General features: G+C 41.8%; 1 protein-coding gene across 7 annotated transcripts in view; it reads right to left on the reverse strand.

Moving 5' to 3' along the window:
* FGD3 (FYVE, RhoGEF and PH domain containing 3) overlaps positions 1-21,348 on the reverse strand; it is a 554,715-nt gene that overhangs the window by 91,411 nt on the left and 441,956 nt on the right. For all 7 annotated transcript variants that reach the window (XM_069206420.1, XM_069206423.1, XM_069206421.1 and 4 more), the window contains 2 exons: positions 14,953-15,054; positions 3,673-3,735 (listed from right to left, as the gene is read on the reverse strand). In XM_069206420.1, the coding sequence (XP_069062521.1) occupies positions 3,673-3,735; positions 14,953-15,054 (165 nt within the window). The remainder of the gene's footprint in view (positions 1-3,672; positions 3,736-14,952; positions 15,055-21,348) is intronic.

The following is a 21,348-nucleotide window of genomic DNA, read 5'->3' on the forward strand; positions in this document are numbered from 1 at the left end:
AGAATGTGCTACTTGTGAAACAATCATCATTCACGGTGAAGTTATCCAGTGGCTGAAATGGGATATCTTACTGTCCCATACTTTATTCAGTAGCTGGAGACTCGCAGAGACCAGGCCTGGACTGGCCCTATCAGGCCCCAGGCGGACTTTCTTGCAGCTTGTAGAGGGCACTTTTGTTGCCCGAGACCAACCCGGCTGTGCTTCCTGCCTGCCGCACTTTACAGACAAACTATGTAAAAAATATATAAATTTAAAGCGTGCCTGGTTCAAAACCATTTCTTTTTTGCACTTGCTTGACTCCTGTTTCCTGTAGGGTTGCCAGGAGCAACATGGACATTCAGGGTAAAGGAGGATGAGGGGGCCTGCTGATGTCTGGCTTAGAGAAGCCCAGTCTATATATGATTAAGACACTTCACAATTCCAACCAGCGTATCTTTCTTGATGTGATGGCCATTGGAATTAAATACAATGTAATATGTTAAATTATACTATTACATTGAGAGGCAATTGTTACAAGTGATTCTTATCATGAACTCAAAAACATCCATGTCCCTCCTCCACTGCCATAACTAATATATTATTAGAAAACCAAAAGGAAAGAATTTTCTTTTTGCAGCCTCCCCTCAACGCCCCCCCCTCCCACCCCCCCCCGCCAATATGTGGCCTGGGGTGTTATTATGAATTGAGTAACATTATTGTCTTTTGTTTTGGTGTAGCACACACTCTGAACTGATGCATTTAAAGGTGCTCTCATGTGATGATGACGCAAAACTAAATGCTTACTATCACACAATGTGGTTGAGTTGAAGCCAGGACTGATGAAAGCGTTCCTGGTTTCAAGTTGTACAATGTATACACTATATGATTAGCTGTTTCTCTCCCCCATTTGAGATCAAAGCTTAATACATAATGTTTTATTTTTTGAGACGCAAAATCAGTGTTCTTTCTTAAATTCCTCCTGGCTATGCACGTTTCACCCGGATTGGTGATGTTACTGTTTAGGGAGGGTGATGTTAGATTTGCAGAAGACGTGCGGGCGGCGGAAGCGATAGGGATGATTTCCAGGACTTTTCGGCGGTGGCACTGGTCAAAGGTCATGAACTTCTTACAGCAATAATCTTTTCTTACGTAAGACTGATTTCAGTCTTATCACACCGTTCTCCCTGCCTCCACAGTAATAACTTCTTCGTAACTGTTACAGATTTAAAACGTTTTGTAATTCCTTCCAACAAGCTTTTCTTTAATGAATGGCAGTGTTTCTACATGGCCCAACTCTGATTTTAAGGCTAAAAGACTGGATGGCGAGAACACAGGTATTTTGGCTTTGACTGCCATCTTGTGGACACATGTTGCTATATTCTCACTTAAGACCAGCAAGACAAAGATTATTTTTAAAACATCACCTATAAAGTACAACATATTCTAAAATTATAAATAGTAGTGGCATTTTGCAATTCGATAACACAAGGAGTCTTATGGTGGAAACACCTGGCATTTTTGACTAAATAAAGGGTGTGTGTGCTCCTTTAAAACATGATGTGAATTTTACATGTAACGCGTGCAGTGCTAACTAAAAGTAGGGACAAGTGGTGAGGGACAGCACTAACTGAGGGCACCATTGGCGGGAGGCCCTCCGGCCAGCAGGGTAAGCAGAGGCCTCCACGACCAGCGGAGAAATGACTGCGACATCTGGAGGCAGCGTGCTTGATCATCAGTGGCCCAGCCGAGGCATTTTCGCCATAGTGGAATGCTGAGCGGGCCGCCATGTTTAAAATACATGCTCGGAATTCTCTTTTGCTATTCAGCAACCTCTCCCCAGAACGAGAGCTTGCTGTTGAAAAGAAAGGACATTTTCCCTGACACACAAGGATTATTCTCCCTTGGCGTCAGGCAGAATTGTTAAGGACATCTTATCCTTTGTATATGAAAACAGAAAAATAATTGAGTTATAGAATTCCAATTACATACATTTGAGAAATGCCATTAGATAAACGCATTTAAACCATTTCATATTCTAATAAAAACACCTAATCTATTGAATATGCTGTTCATAAAAATAAACCTGGATTAAATGAGCTCCATAGCTTTCTATATTTTTTCAAATCTGCTTTGGCCTTGATGACAGAGACTTTCTAGGTGTGCCACATGGCAAGCTGCCTCCAACATTAACAGCAGGAGGGAGGTTCAATTTCGATCAATCAAATTCCTAATTATGGTTACAGCGTGTAATATCATTAAAGTAGGGCCACTTTCAAAAACGATGTTAGTTACATATGGTTTATTTCCACATCGTCATAATATTAGATGAAATCATAGTTCAGTAAAGATGCAAACACAGTAAGCATGGACGTCCATTCTCCAAAATGCCAGGGGTAGACACCGTTTGACCTTCACTTACACACGCATACACATTCACAAAACAAGGAGAATAGCGCCCCAACAGACATCCATAAGGAGGAACAATGGACGAGCAATTCTTGGCCCCCTTCGCAAAGGAAGTGCCAGGGGTCACAAAGGGCAAGTCAGGGACAGTCGTGGCTCGCAGAAGGGAAAAGGGGTGGGGTGGCACGTGGCTGGGGGAGGAGAAAAAAAAGAAAATATAATCATTTTAAAAAACGTGCCTTTATTGCCGAGCCGCGGTGATCCGCTCCTTCATCTTCGACTACAGGAACAGGCTCTCAGCCTGCCCTGCGTCCAATCCTAACATGGTGTTCATGCGCTGGCAGCATGAAAGCAGTGTTACAACTGGACTGATTGCCCTTCCGGGGTGCTCCGAGGCAGAATGAAAGTCTCTGCCTGCTGTCTCCTACCCAGCAACACAGTGCCTGCATTGCTGGGTTGGAGAGAGCCTAGTGCGCATGTGCTAGGCCAGCCAAACATACATGCACACTGAGGGGCGGGGGGAGTGCTCTGCACTCCACCTCCGTCCCTGCAGGCCCCATGGCCCCACCCTTTTAGCAAGAAAATGATAATAAACAGAGTTTATCGTTTTTTGTAAAAGTTTTGCAGCTGCTGCTGCATGGGGGGGGGTGACCCTTGACAACCCCTGAATGACATACAATAATTTCCACCAAAAAGTTATTTTGAAAAAACGTGCAAGCTTCATAACCTTTGAAAAGTTAAAATAATCCTGCAAAATAAGGTTGTACAGATAAAGTTTTTAACGGGAGAATTTTCTCGAAGAAAATTATCAACATGGATAAATTTCACACACTCTTATCATAATTAATTTCAGGGTGAAGCACATTCGCCAGTCCACTTTGCAAACACACACCTTTCAGTAAAATACTTATAGGGGTCCTATTTTGTGTCTGTTCAACACAATTCTGCGCTGAAAATTACCATTAAGAATAAACCATTATAGTTGTCAACCTACAACAACATGTTTGATGCTTATCACACTTATTTCCGTACATTTAGCAATATTAGCAAAATCAACTGTGTCATTATATTCTGTTCTTGTTACAATTGACATCGATACTTATAGTTTAGGCTGGTTTATAATATCACTATATCATTTCACAAGAACAAAACATGCAACATGAACTTCAGGCAAAGAAAAAATCTTTGTACAAAAAACAACATGAAAGTTTTTTTATCACTTATGCGCTGCCCACTGATTTGTTATTATCAAAACATTTATCGTGTGATTAAAAGATTTCGAAAACTTACTCCACCAGATGAACTGCATACGTCGGTCCCAGGCATATATTCTAAAGAACCTGTGCTTAATACCTGTAAAAGAAAAGAGAATTGTCTGTTTCTTAGGCTGTTGAATAATGATTTACATATCACTCCAACTTGGAATATTTAATGTGCAAGGAATGTGGCAGTTAGTTACTTTTAATAATATTAATATTCCTAATGAAAATACCAACAATAATGGTAATATACATTATACTCATACTACTAACTCCTCCTCCTAATAATAATAATAATAATAGCTTTTTAATCCCAACAATTGTTTCCCTAAGGATGTGCCGGCAGGTAATACTTCCCACGGACCCATTTTATTGACCTCACAGTGATGAAAGGCTGGGTCAGCAGCAACCAGGTTTGAATTAGTTACTGACAGGTTGCACAGCAGCATGTGCATTAAGCAGAAGAGAAAACATACAATCTAATCCAGATACATGTCACGTGTCAATTCAATAAAAGATGACACCAGGAAATTAAAAAATATATATTATAATTGTTACAAAACCTGATACTAATAACTTTATAAATTACGATGTCAAGTTTTTTTTATTTTATTTTTTATCACATGATCTTTAGAATTGTCAGGGTAATCTTAATTCAAAAGTAAAACAGTGAGCAATTTCCTGGTATTTTAAGTAATGCCACCTCCAGTTTTTTTTGTTTTGTTTTCCTTTGAAAACGTTTTTCTTCTATTAAAAAGTTATGCTATTACATTAAAATTACAACCAAAGTAGCAATTGACTAATTTAGAGTTTGACGTTTAAAGCATAAATGAACATACTCGGATTCCTGCAAGCTTCTGCTGTCAACACAGATTATTTTGATAGGTGCGTGTGGTAATACCATATAAATCATGAAATTCTGTGGCAGGTTACTATCAGCAAAAGGCTGTTTTTAACAAAAGGCAAGACAACGTCAGTACCAACGATAGCCCATCTTGTTCCCTGTGTATTCACATAAATCCAAAGCTAATTAGCACCATGTGGCAAGAGTGTTATGAAAATAGTCTGCCATGCACAGTAGGTTGTAATTACGCCAGCAAGTTGTAATGCTGCTTCTCCTTCTCGGGTTCAAATCAGCTTTAGCTTTTGCCCATTCGAGAGCCCCACAGTGATGCTGGTTATTATCATACGGAGTAAGGTGGATGTCTTGGTAATCTTCAAAAGATATTTTGATAAATCCGGAACAGGTTTTTCTATATATTGGCTTTCAACCGAGCACTTGCAATGATGGTACGTTTAAGCATGATGATGGCTCAACGCCTCACATCCAGCTGGATTTTAACTGTCCTACCCCTCTTCCTCGACACTGCTCTCTGCTGCTCATCCAGCACTCAGAAGTATGTAAGGATGCCTAAAGGAGAGTGTAACAGGGCCACACCCGAAGCTTCAGTCTGACCACACGCACTCACGGGTTGGCCTGAATGTCAACTGCAGGTATTATATTTTCAGAAATTTTCACCACTTCTCACTGCTTTACTTTCAATGGTTGCAACTACTAACTTCTTTTAAATAAGGCAAAACCTATTTTTCTCTTACAAATTATTTTTTTTCTCAAACTTTAGTGGTGTTAGTTAATAAATATTGATCACTTTCATAAACTTGATTCAGACTACACCTTACACACTACTCATTCTGTTACTTGCATTGTTGATCCTAAATCATCTGTGCCATCCCAGAAAAAGTTCTGCAATTAACACAGGTTAATCAATGGTGAGTTTACAATACTTCGAGAAGGCTGTTTGATTCTCTCTTTAATGCCATCCAGTACTCAGATTTGTGAAAATTCAGTTAGAGCACAAACATGTCCTCCGCCCTCTTTCTAGGCTACCACGTGCATCTTTGACAGATAGACCCTCGTTATCCCCCACCCCGTAAACTCTGTGGGACTGTTGAAGATGCTCTTGATATAGCTGTTTTGTTGAAATGTAATGCTTTGCAGTAATGAAAACTCATACTCTAGCTAACTTAAGGTAAAATATGTCTCAGACTACATCAGGTTTCACTTTACCACGCAAATAGATTCGTATTTTCATGTCTCACTAGAATAAGAACTGAATATGTTCCACAGAGAAGGACCAAGGCTTTCACAGACCGTTCTGAATAAAGTATAGACATCAAAGGGTAACCCTAGCTGTCCCAGGGAGAATCTCAAATCATTTAACTTTTTCTGTTCAATGTGCAGATGTTGCTTGAGAAAAGCTCTATGTAGTAGAATTGTTATAAATCTGTTGAATGTATTCAGTTGTAGATGTTTCTCTTCTGCTTTATCCTTATTAGGAGCTTTTGAACCATGTACTACTGCAGTGAATGTGTGAAATTCTTTGTTCAGAACCCAATATACGAGTGTGATTTCTTGATGTAAAAGAGAGCCCCTTTCACTTACCTTAGATGGTAAATCTCTGCCAGATTTCTTCCCCATCCTAAATTCTATATCCAGGGGTCACCAACCTTTTCTGCAGTAGGAGCAACTTGTGTTCAATGAAATTTATCCGAGCTACTAATTTTATTAGTCTTTATAAGTGACCACATCAAACAAAACTACACTGGTGACCACCCTACGCACGTTTACCAGAAGTAAACACGATGCATCAGGCAGGGTTTCCAGCAGTGATGTAAAAAAAAGGCTTTGCCAATTTTCAACACCTCGTCATGGGTAATACGTAACGGCTGTAGCTGCAGGGCCTCAGGCACAGAGGTGATAATGTTAGTAATAAATCTCCCCAACACCTCATGATTTTTTCAATCAATATCAGATTTATATATTTTTTGGACATTCAACCAATATCTAACGTAAAGCAAAAGCTTCTGATTGATTAGGCTGGCTGCACACTGGAGAGCTACTTACAGATTTTTGAAGAGCTTCCGGTAGCTTACGAGCTGCTCAGTGAAGAAGCCTCTCTAAATTTTGCTGATCTAATCTTTACTGAGTTCTTGATTGATTCTGTACTTTAACTGAGCTTTACACTCTGATTTATTGATTAATTATGACAACATTGAATAAATCCCTGTATGACTACATTTCTAAAAACAAAACCTTTAAGGTGGACACTTCATTGTCTGTCATTCTTCTACGAATAAATGCATTCCACCTTTCTGTTACTTTAAATTACCACCTTCAACTTCTTAATGTGAAACAGGTCCAGAGGGGAGCATCAAAGTTCATCTAGGGACTACACTGATCGAGAGCAATCAATGGGTACTTTAGGGAAAGATTAAATAGGCTTGCACTATCACTCATACCTCAAGGTACAAAATGAAACCTGTGGCAAACATAATTCACCAGACATATGATTCTGCATCATTTTACCATGGTGCGCAGTATGCACCCTTCAGTGTTGTTATAGTTGGTAGTTTTATGTGGCTTGTTTTAGACACAAGTATGGTGAAAGCGTGCCTGGGACAGGAACCACTTTCAGTATTTTAGAAGTTCTAGCAAGATCCAGAGATGGTACTGGAATGTTTCCTGATCAAAACAACTATTTTATCTTGAATTATGTGGATATCTAAATCTACTAGAAATGCAAAACAACATTGAAATGATGCTACACCAAATGTCTGGGAATCCTCGAAAATGAACTCCCAGTTATGTCGAGATGCAATGGCACGTAAGGCTTATTAGGTCTGGTTTGACAGTGAAGCACGCTGTCTGAAAGATATATTGTTACCAATTCTTTAAAGTATACAAAGAATGGGCTCTGGCTCCACCAAAAACAGTATTACTCCTTCACCTCAGACTGCTGCTTATATGGTATTTCCTTCCACCTTCCAAGACGTGCTTTTAGTAACATGCATGACGAGCTATTTTATACCTGAAAAGTACACTGACTCAGCACACTGTTGGTCGCATTCAATTATCTATCATATACGTGCCATCGAGTAAACAATTACTATTTGCCACTTTCTCCACAGCACTATCAAAGCCAATAGTGTAGGATTGAATGTGATAAATATCACTTGTGAATGCAGTGCAAACAGCATTTATGGATGGCCGTGTTTACTTGAGTTGGTACATTACAGCCAGACCATTGGCTTGGCAAGGCAGCGATTTTCTAGAAGGAGAAGAAGCTGTTATGTTACCAACTTCTTTCCAGAAGAGAGGTTAGGTCATCCGCATTAACCAGATGACATATCAAATGTAACCCTACATGTGCTGCATATTACCATGTTCTGTTTCCTATTTAAGAGAACGTATTGCTTTTTCTACCTATTACCTCGACTCTTTTGTTGACATTAATTCAATAAAGTCTTAGGCAGGTTAGAATCACAAGTTGATAAAAAAAAAGCCTGCACATCTACCCTTGGTGGTTTCCCAGTGGGGGGAATTAGTACTTACTATATGCAAAATCGAATGCCTGATGGGTAAGAAGCCCTTGAATTCCCAGGAAGGAATTAATAGATAAAGGTGAAGATTTAGGTTTTGAGTTATTTGCAGAGAATATACTTTACTAGGTTCCAGCTAAAGGGGGTGGTGGGGGGTGGGGGGGGGGGGGGGGTGGAGATTTCACTGCTCCAAACCATATTACCAGGTATGTCAATGATGATGGCATGTTCAGATGGGTTTCTTTGGCCTATGATTGCCGGGAAACAAGTGGTACCTTTTTTGGTAGGGATGCTAAAAAGAGGTAAGATGCAAAAAGTGTGTCTGTTTGCCTTAATATAAGGAACGTATATATACACATATATATATATATATATATATATATATATACACCCACACACACACACACACATAGTGGTTCTTACAAGAAGGTGAACTAGTGTTTTTCATTGGTCTCAATGACTATGGCATGGCAGGCTTTAGGGCAGTGCGACTGGTGCGGCAGCACTGGGCGCGGACTTGAATGGGGGCACAGACCTGGGGTAGTGGCGCAGTGTTTAGCAATAACTTAAGATGTAAAAGCACAAGCGTACCTGCTGCAGAGTTCCTTGTGCGTCCAGCATTCAGGCACCAATAAAAATGGCAAGATAACTCTTGTGATTAATGTTCCTGCTAGAAGGAAGGTCGGAGTTTTGTCTGGTGGCAGTTTTGACTCGCCTTAAAGTAGCGCTGAGGATAAATATGCCTGTTGCAAAGAAGAGATCTGTATTTTATGAGAATAACTGAGTGGATTAGTAAAGCCAGGCTTTACCAACGCTTTAAAAAATGAAATGCATGTCAGATAAGGGCTATGGGGTGATGAGGGGGACTTTTGACAGATGGTAGTGAGGAAATTCGAGGAGGAAGTCATGGGAGAGGGCACCACAACAGATTGTTGCACCGGGTGCGACCAGTGCTGAAGCCGGCCCTGGCCTATGGAGAAGTAATTGTAAGAAATCAAGACTCCTGAGATACCCTGATGGTGAAATATGAGGTATTTCTTGGTAAATTTAATGTTGTATTCACTGTAGCATAGGGAAAGGATTTAGTACTCTTTGCACTTTTATTAACAGGAAGCTGGATGCTTTGGTCAGATTCACAAAGGCATTCAAGAGTACTTAAAATAATACTCTTGTAGTACAATTTTCCCATACTCACAAAAACTTTTGTGAATTTGTTCCTTCGTTTTTGTTTCTGAAAAATACATGGTGGCTTAGTGAGTTGAACATTCACCACTAAAAAATGGGGAGACCAGAAGGTCATGAATTTCAATCTGGATCACCAAACTCAGTTTGCCAACCTACCAAAGGACGGTAAATTAAGCATAACAAATATGGTAATAACAACGTCGTTGGTTTACAGTGCATAGAAATGGAAGAAGCGCAATTTGAGGTTCTGAATAAATAAAAGTTAGTATCAGTAGTAGTAATTTAATTTTCACTGACGGTTCAACTAATAAGTAGGCTTAGAAGAAAAGCGCGACTGTGATATACACCTCTGGATCTTTCATAACATTTATTTACTGAACACGAGCCCTGTTGGGAATTTTGCACGACGCCTTGGGTGGCATGTGATTGATGCCTAGGATGCTGGCTCGGTCACGGCCTTTTAAATTGCTTCGTTAGCGAGCTGGTGTTTGGGGCTTCGGCAATTTATAGCCGTCATGACAGCAATGCCCCACTTTTAGTTTGCTTTGTGGCTAAGCTCTGGGCAAGAAAGCGCCGTCGATTGTTCAACGCCCTCGATGCACTGCAGAAATGCTTACAGGGCTGTTTATGTGTTTAGCTTCTAACAACTAAAGCGTGAAGGGGATATAAAATAGAATATACATTTTCTTCTTCCTGACAGATTAAAACCGAATTTCTCCCATTACCAGTTTGTTGGTACTTCGTGTGTTAGTTGTAAACCTTGATTACAGAAAAAAGCGCCTGTTTTGACTGCTAATATATTACTTTTTTTTAATGAAATGGAAATTAAAAGCAGTAAGTATGAAATGAAAAAGCTCACATATTCATATCGTGAGCAACACGGAAATGAACACGTAGCAGGTGTATTCAGGAGCATAAAGTTGGATTGTTCTGATTTTTGGGATGAATTTACTTGGAAAATGCACGCCTCCATCCAAGTCCTTATTTCAGAATTCATAAGCGAGTGGCGTTTATGAAAGGTTTCCAACCATGCCCCTGTGTACAGGCAAGTACCTTCCTAAAATTACAATGTCATTCCTGAGCCACGGTACCCTGCGTGGGAGAAATTTCAGTGCTCCAGACCAGGTATGGCAGTGGTAATGGCATGGGCTTCATTGGTACATGATTGCAGGGAAACAAGCGCTACATTTTTTGGTAAGTATGCCTTGTCACTCAGTGCCAAGGTCACTGTGCGTGAGGCCCATACTTCATCTAGGCTGAGTAACAAAGGATATGCACACTCAGGTGCAGGCTGTGTAAGGACTGAATTGGGGGGGGGGGGGAGAGGAAGCTTTAATCTGCTAATTAGCCAAATGTAGTTTTAAACTAGCATCAATCTTGTCCTTCCTTCCTAAAAGTGTTTGATATATGGTGTGGTGGTGTTAATTTGAGGTTACGGCTGCGGTTTGTGCTCTCTGATGCATGATGCATGCCAACTGGCCATCTAAGATGCCACATAAAGTTGCTGCCTACCACTGCCTCTTCTTGGCCTGCATGGGTATGCATACCCCAAACTAACTTCATATACCTAAAGGGCTGTGTTCCTTTATATGTGGGGGGGGGGGGAGGGCAGCAGTTTTGTCGGTCTAAGTGGTAGGAAAAACTGGGGAAATCGGTATTTTGGGGGAGGGCCTCCTCTCAGAATTTTTTTATAAACAAGAGATAAATCACCAAGTGCAGAATGTGGGAAGATAATTGAAAGAAAAAAAGATCTATGCAAAAAAGAACAGTTTAGTGGAAATAGTTATTCAACATTTGCATTCTACAAAAGTGTGTTTTCAGAAATACCTTAAGGAAAAATAGTTTGGGAATGTCACAGAAATACTCACTACCTGGATATATAGATTCAGCATAAATAATCAGGAGATATTCAATGGGTTAACCACGGAGAAATGGTAAAATGTAATAAGTCATTCCATAAATATGATCTACCACAAAGTATTAGCCTTCACAGAAGGAAGCTAGGAATGATGGACACTGCTGTATATCAGAGTATAAACGAAAAAAACTCGACTGTCAGAAAACAGTAATACAAACTCCAAACTATTGGAGCTTTTGGTTTCTCTTGGTCAGCTTTCTGTTACGTTAGGATCATAGCATTCTCTGATAAGTAAGTGACTATATTGAAGGCCAACAAAGCCACAACACTAAGGAGCAGCTAAAAGATGAAAAATAGGAGACAAAGCTTTAGCTTATCAGAAGTTGAAAAAATATTATTAGATCGGTAGTTCTGGTATTTGTGTTGGGTGATTTGCATCTGTTCTTTGATTCCTGTTTCCCACACTTTTCAAATAATGATCACTCGCACGCAGCTACACTGTAGTATAGAGAAGTATAATGAAGGAGGCCGCCAAGTCAGCCTAACCACTCAACCTGTTGTAGATCATCTACTAACTGCTCCTTCTAAGTTTTGAAATACGTATAAATTAAGTCAGTTTTACTAAGATCTGAAACATAAGAACTGATGGAGTTTTTAATTCTTTGAGAAGTGTAACACTGAAAGATTGATATTAACTTGCTTTCACTTGTACCGGAGGAGATTGCGGCCTGATTTAACTTCAGTTAGCTAGGTTTAAATGCAACAACTTGCACGTGATTGAACACTAAAAGTCATGCAAAGGAAGGAGATCACGGTTCTTTCATTTGCAGCTAATGATATGATACAATGTGGAATATTGTTGATCATGTTGCTTTCAACCAATGTGTTATGGAAGCAACTACTGCGCTCTTAATGGCAGTTTGTCATACAAAAGAATATTTAACTGATACTAACTTGCAAGTGTAACTTTAATTTATTTTTCAGTGTGTTAATCTGGTTGCTTGCTGAGCATGGTGGTTGAGGCTGATCAACACCGTTCCAGTGTAGGTCTGATACCAGTTGAATCTTCTTTGATCGGAGTCTGATCCTGCCTGCACTCTATGGTAAAGTCTGAACTCTGCTACGGACAGGCTTAGGTTTACCTTTCAGTCAATAAGGCTTCGGCATAAATCCAACATTAGTCGGTTTGGGCAGAGTTAGTAATAATCTGCCCCTTTGACTAAGTCTGTCAGTGCTAGCTGGTGGTCGGAATCTGGCTGAGTTGGTTGCTCCTGAAGTGTACAGGTGGGTGACGAGTGCATAGGTGGAATCTGCCCATAAACAAACACAGCAACACAGCGGATTGGCTCAACAAATTAATATGCATGCATGACTCTGGGTAGATCGGTTTCTGCAATTCGTTGTGTGATGATGATGTCACCACCTGCATGCGTTATGGGCAATGTTCTTTCTGTTCTCTACTTTCTGGTGGTTGCCCTGGATGACTGCCCCTACTTGCTAAACCTACTAAATACTGCTAGCCTAGTGTGGGCCCCAGGACAGTTTTTGGTCTTCCTGCGCTGAGTGGCATGTGAGTGTAAAAGGTGCAGTCTTTTAAAGGCTGGCCGCTAATGTCAGCTGTGCTCACTGTACTTGTTTCACTCTGTGTGCATCAGGACTGAATGGACTGCTGCAACACAGAAACAAATATTAAATACAACACAGCCCTTTGGGTTTATGGGTTACCCTCTGTGGTTTATAAGTGCAACACAGAAATAGCCCTAGTGCAGCAGCTACTGCTGCCAAGCTGGGTGAAAACAACACTTAATCCAACAGAGGCATTTTTACATTCTGGTCAAGACTAATAATATAAAAGTATGGTGGGAAGGGGATAGTGAGAAGTGAGTAATGCCATTTGTCCAGTACTTTGCTACTGATTTAACTAGGCATGGGTGTTTCGGGCAAGAGGAAGACTCACAAAAAGATGATAATCAGGAGAACTAAAGTTTTTTTTTAGACTAGATCTAAAAGCGAGATGATTTTGTTCAGAAACAACCATTCAGCCTGTGCCAGACATGTTTGTCTCTTCTAAAGCAAGCTATCTGTATCTAACAGAGACACTGGCAGTCTGCCAATTGTTATCTTAGCAAACATATTCCAGGAGCTTAAATGAATATCCTTAGGGAGTAGCCTATGACCTGAGTGTATGGTGTACAGACCATCACTGAACGTCAGAATCAGAATAAATGGTACAGGCTTTGTGCAGAGTTTTGTCTTAGACAAGGGGGTTTGTGGCACTGAAAGAAACTCAAAAAAGAAACAAAGCATACTCTGAGGGAGAGAATCGGAAATTACTGAACAGAGATTGGACAAGCTGTACACAAAAGTCTTGGCAAAATGTTGAGTCTTATCCAATCAGGAGAATAAGAAGGACTAAGAGCAGAGGCATGTATGACTTTATTGCCTGTGCAAGGGGTGTGGTTTGCTTCATTCATTCTTTCACCAGGTTATGCAGAATTTCATAATGAAGAAAAAAAGTGAGTTTAACAGTAACTGTTTTTTAAAGTTGCATTTAGATAGTTGTTTTCCAGCAATCAGTGAAAGTGACAAAATGTTGGTGTAAAATCCCCCACGTCGAACTCCATCTTATGTAGGCCCGACTCTATCTTGGCTAATGGAGCTTGCTATCTTCCCACTTTCAAACAATGGAAGTAGCCATCTTTCCCGATTCCAGCAGAATCATTGTCAGGTTTTCCCTTAGATGCAGATGTCATCTGACCTTAACTTTCTAGGAACTGTGAAAGCATGCAGTAATTTGATTAATGACTGACACAACATTTAATGCAAAATTTGTCTGGGTCAAATGTCTACTCTTTACCAAGTCAATGTATAATAAGAACACATGCAGACATATAACCAAAATGTTGTTGTCTGAATTGACATCCTTTTACCTTATATGTTCATAAGAAAACATCTGGGAACTGCACCTTAAAGCATAATTAGTCAGGCATTCCTGGACTTATGTCAGAAATTTCAATTTCTGATAAGATTTAGTATATAAGGACTACCACTTTACCACTTGTCAGGAGAGGTCACTCCCCCAGATTATCGCCTGAGATTCTGCCAGAGACAGTCTCACCTACTGTCAGCACACTTCACAGATGCTACATCTCTTCCGAAGCCTGAAGCTGATAAAGTCGACTCATGGAGGGAGACCAACTGATTGCTACTGCAGCATGTGTTTTCCCTTCAAGGGGAACACTGTCTTCACTCTTCCGCTGACAAAGACAACCTTTGCTGTCAATAAAGTATGCTGTGCAGCTCTCTTTCCTTATAAACTCTAAACTGCAAGTTGCTCTGCCTTCCATGCTCTCTTAGTGTAGCACATGCAAATAGGCATTAGGGGTTTAGGTTTTAAATGACATTTTAAAACATCCTAGAAATGTTCATTTTATTCTCATTACTTATAACGAGTCTTCCTGCTATTCTTATAATATTCTGTGTAACTGCTTTAGACATCCTGAAAAATAGATTATTCCTGAAGTAATAAATATTTTTTTCTTAAAAGAGTTCATTCTTCTTAGTACAGTGTGTGTGTGATACTGTAAATAATGAAACAAGGTATGTTACTTCTATGGTGACCTGATCCATTTATGAAGTTGTTAGTAACCTAAAAAGCAATACTCCTATCTCAATTACACATTGAATAGCGTCTTCTTGGGCTACAATAACTGGTCTTTCACATTAACCACTGGTGCATTTTAACCAAGTTCACTTGTGTTAACCGTGGGTGGGAAAGGACACCTTGTAGAGTTATGCTGAAGTCGTAACTTACACAACAATGTAAATTACCAAAACAATTCTTGTATGTTTTACGTAGGTGAACATTTTTTTTTTTTTTTTACTTACAGAGGAGTCCGGAGGTAGTTCCTCTTCCCTTGAAAAAGAACTGTTAAAAGCTCTGAATGTTTCACTGTTTTGTTTGTGCTTCTCAATAGTTGCCTGAATTACCTAAAAAAGATGAGCAAACACAAAACAGCTTCAACAAGATACACAAGCAATATGTGTAGTATTTTTGGCAAAGAAGCTATGTACATCCGGCTCTACAAATACAAAACAAGAAGGATAATAGTGTGGCCTTGCAACTGAGGAGCCACTTATTCCATATTTGCTCACATTGTCATCACCAAATCCTTGTTTGCAGACAGTGGTGGGCAATTCTTGCAATGAAGTAAGATGAACTCTTGCTATCCAGAGAGGTCTTTTTAATACTAGCTTCAGGGCTTCGTCCACCATTGTGCTATTCGTTGCCTTCCTTAGAACATAAGTCATAAGAAATCCATTGATATTTGTACTTAAATATTTTTTAATTTTCGGATGTCCCCCTTATGCATTATATTACATGGACCTACTTTGTAGTGTTGTCTCATGTACTAATTGTGGCTCACACGTGCTTCTACAGTGATTCATCAGCTGTTGCATGGCCAGTGAGGCAATGAAGAAACTGTTGTTAAGCTCTAACCAGGCATCAGAGTCAGAGAAGACAAAAACCTATCATCTCAAACATTTTACGGGGCTTGGTCTCATCAGTCAGCTAGAGATTGAAATAAATGGTGATTAGCTCTCCTACGAGTCAGAGATAAAGCAGAGGAATTTGGTAAATGCCTGTCAAGGTTGGGTCAGATCAATACATAGCTTGCACCTGCAGGCAATCAAGTGGAGTTGCCTCTATTCAAGGGTACTTACATGTGGTTTCAGCCAGGGACTAGCAGCAAACGACAAAACATAACTAGGCTTATTTTTGTTATCAAACAGGAGTTTGTGGTCACCCATTTGGTAGGTAGCCCTTACTGATATGTGGCAGGGCCTGTGGGTATGCACTCACAGTAATGGTGTAGATTTGCTCAAGACCACAATATGTGTCACAGGCTACTGTGAGGTGTTAGTCTGCAGTGTGGAGCAGTTGAAACTTCCCATATCCCGGTCTACTCAGATTATTCTAGTTTATCACCCATGTGGGTTTGCCATGTGGATATGCCATAATACTATCCTCAGCACAGGACACATTCTCCAACTTGTGCAGTACTGCTCTTGGGACTTCTAAGCAAACATTTGTTTTTTAAACGATCTATATTAGGTTTTTAGGGATAACACATAGACAATGTATCACATCATCTGGATATTACATAGTATTGCACCCTACAGAACTCGGTATCCTACAGGTATATGCATAAACGTCCAGAACACAAGTACCTTCAAAGTGTTGAGAAATCCCAGCCACTACAGGTAGATATATGAAGAAACAATATCTACAACACAGAAAGCAAAATAGCACAGTAGCATCTCACAGAGTCAACCCATACGGTTGGTACTATGATGCAGAATAGGAAAGAGAAAATTATCCACTGATTTATTTACGTCCAAAAACCCATTTATAACAAATAGCCACCCTCTTCCCCCTCTTTGCTTTCGTGTTGGCCCATCACCGTACATCCAGCAAAGGCGCATGTTAATTAGTCGATAGACATTTGTATCTTACTAAACAAGATTCTAGAGTGGCTTTAACCCTTCCTAAGCCCTCCCCCTAGTGTGAGCAATGTGTCACATGTTCATAACTATGGAGGAAGACGGTCCGGCACCTCTTGCAGGTCAGATAGCATAACCGACCATGCTCGCAAGTCTTCCTCTAGTCTGTCATCTCTGCTGGTGTGACGCATCCGCACCCCTTCCGCCCTCATCCATTCAGAAATATTTTTAACTTATCCTGTATAGGTGGGGGGTGTCAGTTGCAGCCATGTTACGGCCATGCCTTTTAGCTCGTAGAAGTCCAAGGAGGAAGAACTTCCAGCTTAAGTTTTTCTTTGCAGGCGAAGAAGCAATCTCAGTAGTCCTAGATGGATCTCAATTTGTGTATCCCACTCTGAGGTCCTGTTTAGAGTGTGCAGAATGTTGCGCCAATAGGGATGGACATGCCCCTACCATATATAGAAATCTGCCTGTTGGGCACTGCAGCATGGACACCTAGCTGGTAAAGTTTCATAAATTGAGTGTAACGTTTGTTGAGTAAGGTATATCTGATGTACAAAGTTATAGTGCAGGAGTTTGAAAAACACGTTGGAGCTGACCTTCCGGACCCCCTTATGGATGTTCTTCCAGTCATTGGGAGACGTGTGCGAGATCAGTCTGTGACTCTAAGCCATTTCTAGCATGGTAGTCAAAGTGCCAGACTTCATTGGTTCATCAGGAAAGGCTGGCGATGCTAACGGGCCATGTAGAAATCTTCATATATTGGAGATAATGTCTCTTGCCCAGGGCAAAGGTGTCAACGGCCTACTCCTGTGTAATGAAGTGCTGCCTAGAATGTAAATCCCACATGGTTTCACATCATCCATCTTTCCATTTCTGTACCGACATGGAGTCTGCCATTTGCATGAAGGGCTACACTACTCATAGATGCATATCAGGGGTGTATGGAGCATGGCTGATGATTCGACTGACCACCCCTTCGCTGACCCCTACCACCAGCTGGCGAATCCAGATCCCAGATTTCAGGAGGACATGTAGGGGCCTCCCTCCATGTGTGCCTTGGAGTAGCCTCTTCTCCCACTTGACTTCGTATCAAGCCAGTGAATTGCATGCTGTAAATGGGCCCCCATATAATAAAGTTCCAAATGTGGAAACTCCAGCCCTCTCGACTCTACACTCGCTGTGGGGTACCAAGCCTGACACTTCAATGTCTCTATCCCCATAGCAGATCTATTAGGCTATCAAGAGTCCAAAAATAATGTTAAGGGATTGCGTACATCATATTCTGAAGGAAATAAAGGCATTGAGGCAGCATTATTATCTTCACTATGATAATTCTGCTGCCCATAAGGGACAATGGCAACTCCCTCTAGAATCGAATCAAGACACGCACTCCCGCCATCACTCTACCCATATTCCGCTCGATACATGTTGGGGCTGTATGGTCAGGTGCACCCTCAAGATATCAGACTTCCATCCGCACCCAGATGAAACCTACTCTAGGCAACTCATCTGCTGGGATTTCCACAAGTCATCTCAGTGGAAATAACTTCAATTTATTGGGTTTGATGCATAGGCCAGAGATCTCTCCAATTGCCTACATAACACTGAGTAGGATTAGTGCGGAATAAGTCAACTGTAGCAAATACACTAGAGTACTGTCAGAGTATAGGGAGACCACGTGGTTAGTCTCTCCCAGCGTTACGCCCCATGGTCCCATTACCTGCTGCAGCATCTCCACCAAGGGCGCCATGGTAATGGCAAATAGAAGCGGGGAGAGATTGCAACCCTGTTAAGTGCCTCTGCTCAGCCAGAAGAGCTCAGATACCATTCATCCTGATCGCACCCGGGCACATGCGTCAGCACAGAGGAGGCAAACCCATTGGATATATACAGGGCCTAGACCCATCCTCTGAAGCACCTCAGGGAATAAAATGTTTGCTCAATGCTAAGGAGCGCCAATGCATCAGACAAAAGACGTGGGGCATGGTAGACATGGGCCAAGGGGTGTAAGTTGTGAAGGACATTCCACCTCAGGATGAATCCCGACTGGTCCGAGTGTATCAGGGTAGGCATTTGGGGAAGCAATCAAGCCACCAACATACTGCTGAGGTTGTTCATATCCATGTTGAGCAGTGATAGCGGTGTGTAGGCTGCGGCTGATGTTGGATCTCCACCCAGTTTTAATATCATGACCACTAGTGCTTCTCATAAGGAGGTTGGCAAGGAGCCGTTCTTTAATGCTTCATTAAATACCTCTAGCAGCTGGTCAGCTAGAACTCCCACGTATTTGTTATAGAATTCCGCAGTGAGTTCATTGCCACCTGGGGTCTTCACCTGCTTGAGGGGCCTAATCGCAGTCAGGATGTCTTCCTTAAACAGTGGGGCATCTAAGGACTACCTGGATTCTGGGTAAAGGTTCCAGAGCTGTATAATCATTAAGAACCCCTCAGAGGGTCCGAGGATGGGCATAGCCACTCAGTATAAACACACCAATGAGGTTATTGTAAAACACTTCATTGATCACCCGTTGTGTGTAGGCCAAGGTGCCCGCGTCTGTGGCACTGATAATAGAGTGGACTCTAGAGACTCCCGGTGGACGGTCGGGCCAGTAGAGCTCCAGTCCAGTTGCCCTCCCTATGCAGTCATTGCAAATTGGCTGTGTGATCGTGGTGTTCAAGCCTGCGCAAATCATCCAACTGCTGGGTACGTGAAGTGTGCTGGGCAGTCAATTTGCGAGAGTCAGTGGGGAGTGTCACCTCCAGCTTTCCCAGTTTCTGCTCCTGGATTTGAATTTCACATTCTAAATGGTGTCGGACCCCATAGGAGCTTGTAATACAAACCCTGTCCACAAGACCACCATAATGTCCTCCCAATTGATGGCCTTGCAACTCGCTGAACCCTAGTTATTCATAAAGTAAAGTATTAGTGTGTCATTGGCCGCTTCTGCAAATAGTGAGTCAACCAGGGCCTCTGCCATGTGGTGTCAGAAAGGTATCAATGGATGACCAGACCCACCCCCTAGACTTAACAAGACTGGAGAATGGTCAGAGAGGTAGGGAGTCAGATAGTTTATGCCAGTAATGGTTGCCACCAACTTGGGGGAAACAAAGCAGTATTCTAATTGGCTTAACAGGCCCGTCGCCAAGATATGGCAAAAGTACAATTTTTGCTTGGGATGTCTCCTGCGTCATATGTTGCACCCCGTCCACCATATCCTGGAGCGCTGTGGTGAAAAGAGTCCTAGTATTAAGCTTAGGCATTTCCCGATCCAGCATCTCACTCAAGACATAGTTGCAGTTCTCTGCTAGTATCATGACAGGTTCCAGAAATGGTGATGCCACCACCAGTACCCCAGGGAAGAAATCTGGGCAATTCACATTGATAGGGTAGATATTAATAAAACAGATCTTGCGGCCATCAAGCGCCCCATGGAGTATAACTTATCATCCCTCTGGATCCACAATATGATTCTTGTGCCTGAATGGCATCCCTGGGGCCACCCAGATGAGCGCCCCTCCGGCATAGCCAGACTATGATGTAGCATACATTTGCCCCCTCCAGCATGTATGCAAGCTAGGAATACAGTCCTCCCACACACGCATTTCCTAGAGAAATCCAATGTCAACCTTGCATCATTTTAAATAAGCATGCACATGCCTACTTTTCTCATAATGAGCTATCCCCCTGAGATCCCAGTTAATAAGTCCTCATGGAAACAGTCATATTTCATGCCGCTCAGCAGCTCACTACTCCACCACCCATAGTTCTCCACATAATTACGACCCCATACTCGGATCAGCCCTTTCTGCAGGCACCAGTTACAAAAAAGTAGAGCCAACTACCCAAACAATGTCTTTAATGGGAATTCAAAATCCTTCTCCAACTCCCCCCACCCCTTGGGCAGTGTTGCCAACCCACCCATCCAAACTTAGACAAGATGGAAGTCACTAATCGCCGCCCCATACCACAGCTTTGAAAGTCAAATAAAAGAAAACACTGCAAAACAGTACCTTCGTCAAGACTCTCCCTTCAAACTGGTGCTTCGCAAGAGGTTAGGTTTTCGAGAGAAGGTGCAAGGCCAAGGCACTCAAGCCCCTTGTCTGTGTCCACTAGCATCTAAGTTGTAGGCATCCCAACCAACGTGCCCAGAAGCATTGAAAAAAAAGGGTACATAGGAAATAAACCAGATCACCCCATCAGCAATATGATCTGAGTTAGATAGTTCACAGTACCTTGTATGGCCAGTTTCATTGTATCATCTCACCCCAGCCTCCACAGACCCAGGGTAGGTCCCAATCAGCAAGGAGTGGAGGTGAGGTGTCATAGTGAGGCTCAAATCCATGAACTCTCTCGATCCCGATGGCACATCAGGTTCCATGCCAATCATGGCTTAGGTCAGGGTTAAGCCATCTCCTGATCTACTTCCAGATCTCTTCAGAGTCAGGGACCTCCTCCATTGCCCACAGAGTGCCATCGGGGCAGATCAGAATTTTCTCTGTCTGCCTGCTGTCCTCTAGTCTCTACCAGCGTCCTCATCGCAGCTGGAGGCGTGTTGCCTGATTCTGCATGGTCGGTCAAGATGAGTCCATCTGGGACAGCTGCTTGGTAGATCTGCCCCCCTTGGGGTCCAGCCAGTCTCTGGCATCTACGGCCATTAAACAGAACAAAGCCTACCCCCATTGTTGGACCCTCAATTTTGTTGGTGACATAAGACTGTATTTCAAGATGAGCTTCCCAAGCCACCACTTAACTGACAAAAAAGACTTCCTCTACTCT

This window comes from Pleurodeles waltl, chromosome 9, assembly GCF_031143425.1.
Source record: "Pleurodeles waltl isolate 20211129_DDA chromosome 9, aPleWal1.hap1.20221129, whole genome shotgun sequence".
In the NCBI taxonomy this organism is placed as follows: Eukaryota; Metazoa; Chordata; class Amphibia; order Caudata; family Salamandridae; genus Pleurodeles; species Pleurodeles waltl.